The 13,951-nt window shown below is 37.3% G+C and overlaps 1 protein-coding gene across 4 annotated transcripts; it reads left to right on the top strand.

Annotated features, from left to right (window-relative positions):
- Positions 1-924: 924 nt before the first annotated feature.
- Positions 925-12,864, top strand: LOC139122482 (uncharacterized). Of its 4 annotated transcripts, none has more exons than XM_070687880.1 (4): positions 925-1,109; positions 3,025-4,937; positions 6,601-6,720; positions 10,587-12,864. In XM_070687880.1, the coding sequence occupies exons 1-4, from the start codon at positions 1,007-1,009 to the stop codon at positions 10,731-10,733; spliced, it is 2,283 nt and encodes a 760-aa protein (XP_070543981.1). In that variant the 5' UTR covers positions 925-1,006; the 3' UTR covers positions 10,734-12,864. The 4 variants fall into 4 exon arrangements, with proteins under 4 accessions (XP_070543981.1, XP_070543982.1, XP_070543979.1 ...); XM_070687881.1 differs by having other exon boundaries at positions 939-1,109; positions 10,442-12,864; XM_070687878.1 differs by having other exon boundaries at positions 957-1,598; positions 10,442-12,864.
- The last annotated feature ends 1,087 nt before the right edge of the window (positions 12,865-13,951 follow it).

Here is a 13,951-nt window from a genome sequence, read left to right as displayed (position 1 = left end):
GTGACATTGGCATAAAATGAAATACAAAACAAAAGAATTACAAGATCGAAAAAGAGATTAAAAAAAAGTCATCTCGAAATTATAATGTTTCAAGCTTTCATCAGCTCAGATTATGTGAAGTATAAATTTTACACATGATCATGTAATCAAATCTTTGCAACCAATTTGCAGTGATTGTCGTCCACATTTTGATATTGACAAATGGGACATCCATTGCTACCTGTGTTTTGGTAGAGGCGACATTTTTGCAGTGCTTACATCACAGTCATTGGGTGGTGCCCGAAAGTTCAAGCACTGATTTTGAATTTGAGTATCTACAAATGACGCATTTTATAAATTCTGAAAGATTTAAATCGTATGCCATTCGCACTACGCCATAAAACCACAGTCGCTTGGTGGGCTATTCAGCTCTGGGACTATTCGACCCATGGACGAGTGTTCTCGCTTCTGTACACTCGTCTATGGGGCGAATAGTCCCAGAGCTGAATAGCCCACCAAGCGACTGTGATAAAACCATGCCATGCTCAGTTCCACGTCACAGCAGTAACACCTTGTGATTTATGTAAAAGAGGGAGCAGTTATCCTACCGCGAATTTACACAAATGGAATATGTCGATGCGTCACACGCTGTGGTAACATGTGGGAATGAGATTAGGGACTATCCTGCGTTCTCTTGTCGGAGGCAGTTCCTCTTCAAGATTGCATGGTCCACTTTGCATTATTATAGTGTTACATATTGGAATGTGATGCGAGCACTGAATGGTCAGCCTTTATCTTAACAAAAAAGAGCCTCCCAAACCTTTATTACGTACGAAAGTCACTGAGAACACATGGAGGTAGAGGACTGAAGCGAATCGAACTTTGAAGCTTTTAATATATTGCGTTTACGACAACGCCCCCATCGGAAAGTTAGGGTCATATCCTTCCTGCAACGTCACTGTTTCCGGCGTTGGCTAGCAATATAAATACTATTGCGTACACATTGACAGCCACGTATTCGACCAAAATGGCGACCTTCAGGAGGAAAGCGGTTCTCGTTGCTCTGATTTTCTGCGTTGTTTTCACGGACTTGAAAAGTGCTTCCCCGGTAGAGAGACAAGTGGATTCAGGTCAGTTAGACTGGAATATTCGCTCCGAATCGATCCGATTTTGGCAAGGAAACCAGTGTGTCTTTCCGCCGCCCAGTTTGTACAGCCAAACTTTGGTGGATAAACTTCGAGTTTGTAACTTGCCATACAACCCTCTCAACATTATTTCGGATGTATGTATTGCATTCTTTACTGCTAGTAAGCCATTATGTCAAACAAGTATCCCTTCGGTAGAACAGAGAATGGAAGAAACGGAAAATAAGCCCGTTGGAGAATTATGTGACGATATTCGATCGATGATGTTAACTGACGAATGGAAGGGGTTGTTCCATTACTCGACCATCAATATCCTTTCTGATCCGTTAAACCAAAGTTGTGAGAAGTTATGCGGCTTAGGACAGCCCTTACACGGTGTCTGTTCTGCCCTTGATTTCTCTGTGAATGCACGCAGTGGTAATGTAGGAGACACAGCGAATCCTGTCGAAACCCAAACTGGACATGTCCCCTACGGTATGAAACATTTAAAATTGCCTGCAGATATCTCTTGTTTTCCGCAGAGCATATTATATTATTCAAACGTGAATTTCAGTATTTATTGAATGTAATTCTATCGCGAGTAATGAATGCAATGTTATACCCCTTTCCGAAAACATTGTTCTTATCTCTACGTGAACGTTGACTCCTAAGGTTTCAGTCGTTTCATAAATATGCATGCAATCCATGTCGAGGAAATTTAAATTCAAATAAACAATTTACTTTCCTCTTTTATTACATAGGGATGTCATGATCATACTCTGCTACATTCTAGAAATGACAAGCGTTACAGCTCTTCAAGTGCGCCCTAACGTGGAGCTACCAATCTGCTTGTACCGTAGGGTGTAATGCCTGTACCTAGTATACCCTGGCTTTAATATTTCCACCAACACAGCATGAGACTGAGCTTTGTAATATGATGTTGCATGTTCATATTTCCCATTCCTAAAACAAGTATATTGCTTGATGGTGTCTCCTAGAATTTCCACCGTGCATAATCCCTAGCAACTTTGGTTAAATATTCAGTCTACACCAGAAAAAAGGAGAGAAAGAAAGGAAGAATAAAAAACTACTTATTGTGAGCTATCTTTCAATTGTGGATGCTGAGTACTTGTGTAATGTAATCGAAATCAAATGTTACATTACCATCAACACTATTTCACCCATGTTGCGATATTTTCTTTCTTTCTTTACCCCTATCCATAAAACAAGAGAGGGTTCACACATTTAAGCTTGTCCACCATTGATATTGCCCTATTACCACAAGACAAATTACTGATAGAATCTTTCCATTGATCTGTTCCTTGGCAAGCTTGGTTTGTTTGCACTTTGGTGTTTTTGGTAGTTAGTTTGGTACATGTATGCTATTACAGTGGTACTTAGTTTGTGATATGTCAGTGGGTTTGTGGATGACACGTTCTGGCATGTCTTTGCTACCTCCAAAGATATATACATGTATAATATGAGGGGATACATCATAAATAAGGTATGTGACAACACATTTTTGTAATGGGTAATCAATATGTATGACAATATCATGCATGTAGTGAACGTGAATAGTTCATCAGCATTCCAGTTTGTGAGTAAAAATATTTTTTATTTTCCTTATATGAATATATGTGGACCATAATGTACATCTGTCACGTCTGCCTCTATCTTATTAAGGTTTGGCATGTCAGGATACCTGTTATTGAGATAACAGTATAAACCATAGACCCTCGAGTTTCTCAAGGGTCTATGTATAAACCTTATATTAATCAGATACACCTGCCCTCGAATAGTCACGATTTATACAGAAAATGGACATAATATAAGTCACAAGTAAAACTTGTAACAAAAAATCAATTGATACGTTGTCTGTATTAAGTACATTTTATTTGTCTGTTTGAAATATTTTATGTAGATGGTGGTTTAGAAGAACCTGCTGAGGAAGAAGAAAATGTTGGATATACTGCAATTCAACAGCTAGGTGGTACAGGTGTCTATGCTGAACAACCAGACCTTGCAGAGGTTGGACAAACTGTACCTGTCGAGAATAATGACCAACCATTATTGACAAACACTGGCTATGACCAAGCTGAAGGAGATGCTGACACCCAGTTACTAGGAGAGAACCAAGCTGGATACCCACAACCTGGCCAGACAGATGCTGGGTATGGACAACCAGGATTGACTGAAACTGGGCCGGGTCTGACTGATGCCGGGTATGGTCAAACAGAAACTGGACAGGTGATTCCAGGGCAGAACATAGAACAACCAGGCCTTACTGATACTGGATACGGAGAAACAGAAACTGGACAGCTTATTCCAGGGCAGAACCTAGAACAACCAGGCCTTACCGATACCGGATATGGACAGACAGACATTGGACAGCTTATTCCAGGGCAGAACGTAGAACAACCAGGCCTGACAGATACCGGATATGGACAGACAGAAACTGGACAGCTTATTCCAGGGAATGTAGAACAACCAGACCTGACAGATACTGGATATGGACAGACAGAAACCGGACAGCTTATTCCAGGAAATGTAGAACAACCAGGCCTTACCGATACCGGATATGGACAGACAGAAAGTGGACAGCTTATTCCAGGGCAGAACGTAGAACAACCCGATCTTACAGATACCAGATACGGACAGACAGAGATTGGACAGCTTGTTCCGGGAAATGTAGAACAACCAGGCCTTACTGATGCCGGATATGGACAGACTGAAACTGGACAGCTTATTCCAGGAAATGTAGAACAACCAGGCCTAACAGATACTGGATATGGACAGACAGAGACTGGACAGCTTATTCCAGGAAATGTAGAACAACCAGGCCTCACTGATACCGGATACGGACAGCTTGTTCCGGAAAATGTAGAACAACCAGGCCTTACTGATGCCGGTTATGGACAGACTGAAACCGGACAGCTTATTCCAGGAAATGTAGAACAACCAGGCCTCACTGATACCGGATATGGACAGTCAGAATCTGGACAGCTTATTCCAGGAAATGTAGAACAACCAGGCCTTACTGATACTGGATATGGACAGATAGAAACCGGACAGCTTATTCCAGAAAATGTAGAACAACCAGGCCTGACAGATACCGGATATGGACAGACAGAAACTGGACAGCTTATTCCAGGAAATGTAGAACAACCAGGCCTTACCGATACAGGATATGCACAGACAGAAACTGGACAGCTTATTCCAGGGCAGAACGTAGAACAACCCGATCTTACAGATACAAGATACGGACAGACAGAGATTGGACAGCTTATTCCAGGAGATAATGTGGTGCCACCAGGTCAGGGAGAAACTGGTGCAAAACCTGCATTGACATGGACTGGAAACGGATATGAACAGATCCCAGGTGCATACATGCCACCTGATCAGCAAGGTGCAACAGGAGATGGGTATGATACAAACATTATTGGTCAACAAGTAGAAGGGGACACAATTCAACAGCAGCTTCCATATGGTCAGGAACTTCCTGAAGGTGATCAAGGGCAGAATCTTGAAGATTTATTTGACAAAGGGTCAGATAGTGATCGTCCAGATAACATTTTACCAGGCTTTGGAGGACCAAGCAGAGAGCCGGAGTTTACCCAGCCATTTACTACAGGTCAAGGCAGTCTTGCTCGAGGTGATAATGACTTCTCAGAGGACAGCATTGCAGATTCCGAAGAATCAGAATCCGATTTTGACTCTAGTGATTCCGCTGGCAATAGCATACTTGATAATCTGAATGAAATGGAAGGTGGTAAACCAGCCTTTGGACAACCACCATATGTACAACCAGCTGAAAATATACCCCAAGGGGACAGTGTAAGTTATTCCTATGCATTATTCATCTATACTTTCTTGTACCATGAGTGATATCACCACCAAAATTAGCATAATGTTTAATGCAAATTTCTTGCTCCAGAGGTTGTTAGCAATTTGATAGATTTTAATACATTCCACACAGCTGCCTCACAACCAGGAGATACACAACTGATACAAACATTTTGACAAAAGTCTGGATTGATAGTTTTATTTTGGCTCAAAGTACTGAAAAATTGTATTTGACAGAGGACATATTGAGTCAGTCTATCAACAAGCAAAATCAAACAGATAGGGACAATGGAAAAGAGACAATGCTAAATTCTGAATCTCTTTAGAATTTTATTTGACTTCTATGGTGTGGAGCTTTTGTTCTGTGCGTGCATCCATCTGTTGATGAACAAATGACATGACAGTATTGGGTCAGTATATGTACAGTGTACATTTTATCTATCTATCTATCTATCTAACTATCTATCTATCTATCTAGAAAATTTGTATAGCGCCTAATATCCAAAGTTAAACAATGCTCAGTGGCGCTTAGAGTTACAATGAAAATGCTCTCTGGAAGAGGTTTTTATGTCCAGGGGCAAAGAGTTCCAAAGGACAGGAGCTGCTGCAGAGAAGGAGCGGCGACCATAGTTAAACATGATATTTATACATGTAATCATAGCATTGCACTAATCAGTGACTTGGTTATGAACAAATGTAATTACATGTTGAAATAGTCTATTTTGCATTTCTTTTGTTTGGAAATTATTTCAATATGAATATCAAAGTAGACATGTAAATGTACCCTAAAACGTGTGTGCATCAGCTGTTGTTTGCTATGGACTGGCACAATGGTAACAGCTGGTATGATGTGCTGTATAAAACAACTAATAACATTATTTCATTGGTACTTGTACATTCATGCTGACTACCAAATCTGCAAATCATGCTTTGGGCATGTGCTAGCAGCATGTACAAATAGTAACATAAAATTATTGTAATCCAAGGTTATAGAAAGACATCTCTGTAATTTCTTTCATTTTAATCAGGGTACTAAAATGACACTGTATCAAATGAAATGGTACAAAACAATGTAAAGCAAGGCAAGAGGCATATGTTCGAGGTAGAACACGCCTTTGGGACAGATATTCGCACACTCAAACTTTTACAATTCCTTTCTGATACACCACTTGTGTGGGTTCCTTTTAAAGCTCTTGATGTAAGAAACTTTTCATTGGCTTAGTTTTTAGATATTCAAAAATTTTATTTTTTTCCATTGAGTTAACACAGGGGTTGTGGCCACTTTGAATTTTAAAAATCAGTAAATCTTGGGTAACTTGTTTCTCTAGTACCAAAATTTGCACAGTGACCCCCGATTTTTATTCTTGATTTTGAAAGAGAATTGTTAAAAGGGCAAAAGTTTCAAGTCTTTCACTTTTGAGGCACATACTACCTTAATTCCAATGGGCATCAAAAAAATAGAAACATCTACTGAAAGTTAGAAAAGTTTTACTTTTTTTCTTTCAGAGCATTTTGAATGGTACTTTTCCAGTGTACCCTGACACAGCAGTCTATGTCATGTTACAGACCGTTGATGTACTGTATGGGATTTGAACAGACAAAGTTAGATTCACTGTATTCTAATGACTTTACGTTACTGTGGTCTTACCAACAGGGTGGTGATTTCCATACTTACATCAGTGAAGAACCAACCAATCACCATTTCCTGGCGTATTCATTGACAGCAATAATCCTTGTCATGGGTGCATATGTGTTATATCACAATAAACAAAAGGTAAGTGAATTTTTTAAGGTCTGTCAGAATTTACTGTAATAAAATTCGAACGGTATCTGTTGAATGTGTTTGTTCACATTTCTGTGGAAATCAGTGACCTTAAATTTATGGAAATAATATTCCACTTTGTAAAGCACACTAGTATTTGATATTAATATGAATTGAAATTCTTCCTGTGTGATTAACACAATATGTGGCATTGATGTCAGTCTCAGCAGTAGAGATTGCTGACATTCAGCAGGTACTGCTTTTGAATATGCATTTCCATGTGATTATGTATTGCATGATAAACATGTTATGAACAAAGCAAGATTTTACTTGGGTTGGTTAGCATGTGATACCATCATGTTAGCAAGCAAATTCACTGGTCTATGAGCAAGTAGCACCATTTACTGATACTTTGGCTTAGAGCTGTGAATTGCTAGGAGATATGTAGATATAGACTACAGAATAGTGAAATTTCTATCAGAATCTATCGCTAGATTAGGATGGCTTTTATTGTGCCTTCATCACAATTACAATTTCTTAAAGTCCATGTGCAGATGTACAGTTTCAATACGCTAGATTCTTTATTTGTACGTTGCAAACATTGATGTGCTATCGTGTCTGAATGCTTTGGCATGACTGTTAAAAACACACATGCCGTGTAATAGAAAGTGTTAAACTTTTGCTCAAGCTTTCGTAAAGCAAAACCATTGCCTTTCATAATTAATAATAAAACTCAGAGGTTACTGTGCACAGTTTGGGATTAGAGATACAAATTACTAGGTACCTAAAGTTTGATGATATTTCACATTCAAAATGACTCTTTTGGCAAAAATTTAAATTTCCCATTTTCATAAAAATCAAAGAGTGTCAAAACTGTATTTACTCTGTAAGGCTCTAAATAGAGCCCAGACAAACAACAGATCAGAAAAAGTATTGTCAAAACATGAGTGTTCCAAAATCTTTTCCCAACATACATGTACTTCAATACAAGCATGGATTTATATACATGTAGGAATATTACTGGTATCTGCATAGATAGGTAAATACTGGTACTACGAAACTGGACAAGTTTACAACTTTCAATTCCACTCAGTGGATAAAATCCAGTTGATAGCTGTCTCAAACTTTGTCCTTATTGTGAAATAGATAAGAATTTAAACAGTGCTATGAGATCATGGAAATAATTTGGTTCATCCAGATTTCTCACACATGTACAGTTGTAAATAAGACATAAAAACCTGAAATATACTTATGTACACAACCTTTGCACTGGCAAGCTTCTGAACAATTGTGACCATGTACAGTAAATGCAAATGAAATTTCTGTCAATCAAGATCCACATTGTATGGTACACAATGTATTTTACAAATTGTGTAGATTTAAAGCCCACTGTCATCAGTATCATCCTCTTCAATGGTATCATTTATACCAAATCACAAAATCATAAACTTACAGAGCACACAAGTTGTACAATGTTACACCATTGTTGCTAAATAAAGCCTACTTTAGCAACAAGGCAAGTTTTGGTACGCCACTTTGTTGTAACTTTTTCAAAAGAAACATTACCTCTTCCTTGGGTTTTGTGTTCAAAAGGCAAGAAGGCCTAATATGTATCTGGCAGATCACTTAGACATGTACACTCTGCTACCATCTATTCATTGCTATACTACATGTACATGTACTAGACTCACTGATGTCATGTCAGATCATGTACACATGTACATTGTACCACCATCTATTCATTGCTATACTACATGTACTAGACTCACTGGTGTCATGTCAGATCATGTACACATGTACATTGTACCACCATCTATTCATTGCTATACTACATGTACTAGACTCACTGGTGTCATGTCAGATCATGTACACATGTACATTGTACCACCATCTATTCATTGCTATACTACATGTACTAGACTCACTGGTGTCATGTCAGATCATTTACACATGTACATTGTACTACCATCTATTCATTGCTATACTACATGTACTAGACTCACTGGTGTCATGTCAGATCATTTACACATGTACATTGTACCACCATCTATTCATTGCTATACTACTAGACCCACTCATGTCATTGCTATCTCTGTGACATGTATCTTCAATAAAAAACGTGTTTGACCTTACAGCATGAGATGTTAATTTGCAAAATGACAAGTTTACCAGCTTAGTTGTGAACATCAAATAGATTGTAATTTGTCATGTGCATGCATTGCTATTAGTTACATGTGTATTGTGCATGTTAGATTTATAAAGTAGCTGTATATATAAGTGTGATTGAGTTTATTGTCTATCACATGGCTACCAAAACAAGAAAAAATCTGTATGACTCTAAATTTTAGTTTACACAGTGAGTAAACTGGTAACATAACATGTTCTTACACAAATTATTTATGAAAAAGTTTATATCCTTATAATCTGGCGTTGAAAAAGTTATGTATATAATGTACATGCTGGCCGGTGTATTCCAATTCAGTAAAATTTCATGGCATTTCATGTGAATTGTTGATGATTTTCATCAACAGTTCATGTCAAAGTTGTAGCTTTATGTAACTAAACTGTACATGTACAAGTCAATGTATTGAACTCCAAAACTACAAATTGAAATTTACAGCTTTGTGAAGTTTGATACCATCATAAGTTTATTACGGTGACTATGTATTGGTTCTTGTTATTTGATCACATATTACATTTTTTGTGGAAAATAATACATGACATATTTGGCAGTAGGGCCGGAGGGGGGGAGTGTTATCTGATGATGATACACATTTTAGATTCTTTCCCCAATCTCAGTGCACAGTTTTTATTCTTCTATCAGCTGTTCTTAATTTTTTTAATCAAACTTGTATGGTAGACTCTCTCACAACCCTTGGGTAACTCTCTCACAACCCCCTTGGTAACTCTTTCACAACCCTAGGTAACTCTCACAGCCCTTTGGTCACTTCATAGCTTCTAATCTCAACCATACAATGATGGTGCTCTCAATGTTCTAGCTTGGCCCTCAAAGCTGAATGTCTAGTAAAACTAAACCTTGCTAGCTAGGCCAACTTATTGGACCAAGCTACACCATCATAGTGTAGAGCCAACACAGGAAAATCACTTTTTTCCCACTGGTATACACATTGAAATGTAATGAAGTGCTTTGCCATAATGAAATTCCTGTTTCAGCTTACCACTTGATATTCAGTTTATGAGATATCAACAGCTGCAGTGCAGTGTGTGTCAAGTTTCACAATTCATATTACAAGATATCTTGTTTCTGGTAAAGGTTACGAACACAAGTCTCCTACCTACTCTCACAGTAATTCACTAAGCAGCATGTGCATATGCATGGCCTGCTTTTTGTGCATTTTGTATGCGGTGTTGGCACATTTTGTATGAGGTGTTGGCACATTAAAATACTAATGAGAGCAGTACAGTATGCAATTGTTTTTATTTTTGCATGTCACTCATTCACATTCATGTAGACAATGCTATGCATATCTTTAATAGCTCTTATCATTTGCATATTTGAATCAATAAATTTACATGAAACTTATCTTGATTACATAAATATAACATTCTTCAGCAAAACAAGTCCATGCATGATGTTAGCTTTTAACAAAATGAATGCCAACAGAATGTTGCATGCTAATGCATTCATTACCATTTTGGTATTTTTGTTTTGTTTTTTCTTTCTCCCCATCGTAAAAACGCTAGCTTTGTTGCGTCTTTTTCTTCTTTCTAGATTGTTGCAATCATTATTGAAGGCAGGAATCGGGGAAATGATAGGAAGCGAGCCAGTGGAAGTGAATACCAAAAGTTGACCCAAGAGCCATCAGATGCATAAAATGTACTCTTTATTTGTTTGTTCTCTCTTTCCTCACCATTAGATTGTTGCTATAGTAATAGAGGGTAGACAAACGAATGGTAGACGAAGACCGAGCGGTGAGGGATACAGTAAACTGGAACAGACTGTCACTGAGGCTATGCCAACACTTCAAACACCATCCAAAGGTTCAGAACAGTATATATTTTGAGATCATAAAAGACATTTTCAGTATGCAAATGAAAGGTTCAGATTTGCATCTGATATTTTATGTACATACATGGATGAACTGAGGATTAAATGTCATATCATACATAGCGTTATCAAGTTATCATACTGGAACCCAATACTGAACAGCTCAGTGCTGTATCACCATGAGTCCCTTTTGTTCTCAAATTATACACATCACTCCAGTCAGTGACAGCAACACTAGCCGATATGTGTACTGCAGTCTGATCATTCAAGGCATTTTCAGGTGATATCAGAAATGCTTATTTTCAGATTAGAGCTCTGTCATACAAGCACTGTAAGATAGTCTTTTTGCTGCCAGAGTACAGATATAGAAGTGACAGCGTACAGAAAGGAGCATGTATTTAAAAATGTGAAAATGTTCAGTCAACTGCTACCATTTCTGTAGGCACAGTCCCTCCGTAGGTTATCTTTTGCTGTGTTCTGTCTATCAAACTATTTCAGGCTCATCTCTGTGCTGGATTCCTGAAGTAACAATTAGTTGCATAAATTCTGTAGACAAATGTACTCTAGCCATAGTTGGAATTCTCATTTTCAGCAACCTGTTTGTAGCCTCTCTTTCCTACAAATCCTTTGATCATGAAATGATCACTGTTACTATCTTTGTGTCTCGGTATACACATTTATTTTAAACTAGGAATTAAAAAGATGAAGCTGAACCATACATTTCCCGTCTAGGTACATGTAATCTTCTCATAGTTCATCACAACATTTCAGAATGTCAAGAAGCTTTATCTGTTGATTTAGTTAATGATAAGATGCTAAGAGATATGGTATGTCTGTTAGCTTTCTTGGCATAAATCCGTCTATTACCTCCATGCATAAAGTATCAATGTTGTCATAACTTTTGTGATCAATGTAAGAAATCATGAGGTTTTCTCTTAACATGTTCAACAGCTGTAAGTTTGAATTGCTGTGCACATGATTGGGCTATTGCAATAAATTTCAGAGAAGAGACTTTCAAATTAGAAACATATTTAAAGATAGAGCAGGTTACTTCAGGTAGTGTCTTGAAATTGTCTTTCATTATTTCAGCAGCTAATTTCAACTCATGAAAGACGGCAGCTTTGCTACGATAGGTTTACCTCTCTGCCAATCATATAGAGCAAACTATGAAATGTGACAAGTCCATCTGTAAGTGTGACTTGCTGAAACAGAGAACAATAAAGAGGCAATAAAAGCCAGTGCATAGTGAGACATCTTTTGTAGCAATATACTGTTGTACTTTTGGTTTTGTTCTAAGTGTATTATTTTTGTCAATACAGTGGTTGGTTAAAGTTTAGCATTCTTTGTAATAATATTTATTGTTACCAGTCTACTTAATTTTCAGAATTCAATTTATGTTTGTTCATTATTCATATTATTACTCAATACAGCAAATACCAAAACAAACAAGGATACCATATTTAACAATGCTGAAAATCTGCCAGTGTATATTTTGGTGGGATCTGTGCATCAATAGTTTACCTTGCAAAGTCAAGATTGGTACCAATTGGGAGTTTGTTTAGTTTGATTTTAAAATTTCAAGAAAACTACTTAAAAAACTTGTGAGATATTGCATTTTATCTTTTTTGAGTTTAGTACAATTGCTGACTGAAGTTACTGAAACCTCTTATGCATTTTTGTGTCATCTTTAACTGTCAACACTAGGTATTGTATAAACTCAAAGATTCACCTCTTGAGGGCGTATTCCACAAGGATTATTGAGTGTCAGTTTGAACAACCAACTTTTAGAGTCCATACTAAATGATAAAAATCTGCATGTCTTTCATACTGTGTGATTCCAATTCCAGTAGCTGACTCCATGAAACCTGCATACTCAGTGCAAACTTTCTTTTTAGATTTGACTTTATAAGAGTAGAAGGCAATATGGTGATTAAAAAAAATGACATTTAATACTTGGGAAGGTTCTGTGGACATTCAGTTGGATTATTGAACTATCTTGAAACCTGCAACTCTGCCGTGCATTGATAGTTTTTGAATACAGTGTGGTGGTTCTATGTAAATGTTTCATAATTCAAGATATTTTGTAAAGAGTACTTTTGCTATGGAAATGGTTTTTTGGATAAAATAAATTTTGGAAATGGGAAAAATGTCTGGTCATTATTTGTTCAAGGGAGTGTTAGATGGGGAAAGAGATCAGCTGACCATATATCAAGGTTTTGTGAATCATATTATCTATATCATTCTACTCTTCTGAACTTGACTTATTGTGTCATTGTCAGTAATCTTTGGCACTGTGTCCTTGATAATGGAACCATACAATTTGTGCATGTGTGAGATTTATAAGCTTGTAGTACGGGCCGGGAGTTTCAATATATTGACTATAGGATGATTCTGTAAGTGTTCATCAGATCAATGATGTATCAATGTGTTATACACTATTTGGTATGACTTACATTGCTTGACAGAAACCACTGCACTGTCGTTTGCCAAATGCAACATTTTGCATGTATTTCAAGTTTTTGTAATTTTGTACTAAATTGTGTACATGCAATAATTTACTAAGTTAATTAAGTAATACTTGTGCATTAAATCATGAACCTTTGCTTTTTTCTTCGACTTCCTTTGTGATAGAAACTCTGACATCTAGAAGTTCTCGAGAGACTTTAATATCTTAAACATTCAGAAATTACTCAACATACAGTATAGCTGCAATGTGACTTGAAATTGTTATGATGTTCCAAGTTCATCACTATCTTTGTGATGATGTTCCAAGTTCATCACTATCTTTGTGATGATGTTCCAAGTTCATCACTATCTTTGTGATGATGTTCCAAGTTCATCACTATCTTTGTGATGATGTTCCAAGTTCATAAGCATCTTTGCATTCGCTGATTGTGATGCTCATTGATTGAGACTGAGTGTCACTGTGGCAGTCTGGGACCTTGTGTTGGAAAGCTGCTTCAACATTATTGCCGTAGTACGGGTGGAATTCTTACTGCGCATGCGCTGTTTTCCTTTGTGCTTTTTCCTACTATTTGTGAGAATAAGGGAATTTTATACCATTTGACGTAGCTAGTGTATGTGTATATTGCCACGCCATGTTGACTATTGTAAACAAATGATTTACCTATCATGTAAATCACTACAATCAATATGGAAGGATGTAGCATTTTGATTGCAATTGAAAATATTGAGAACAGTGCCTGAAAATACAACACTACCACTATCATTTCA

Source organism: Ptychodera flava, chromosome 22 (assembly GCF_041260155.1).
Source record: "Ptychodera flava strain L36383 chromosome 22, AS_Pfla_20210202, whole genome shotgun sequence".
NCBI lineage: Eukaryota > Metazoa > Hemichordata > Enteropneusta > Ptychoderidae > Ptychodera > Ptychodera flava.
This window is presented reverse-complemented; position numbering and strand designations above follow the sequence as displayed.

Excerpts from the sequence above, each read along its gene's own strand:
- LOC139122482 (XM_070687879.1), top strand. The coding sequence starts at position 1,007 with ATGGCGACCTTCAGGAGGAAAGCGGTTCTCGTTGCTCTGATTTTCTGC. Across the intron at positions 1,599-3,024 it reads AACTGGACATGTCCCCTACG|ATGGTGGTTTAGAAGAACCT; the intron begins GTATGAAACATT and ends TATTTTATGTAG. Across the intron at positions 6,721-10,586 it reads TATATCACAATAAACAAAAG|ATTGTTGCTATAGTAATAGA; the intron begins GTAAGTGAATTT and ends CCTCACCATTAG.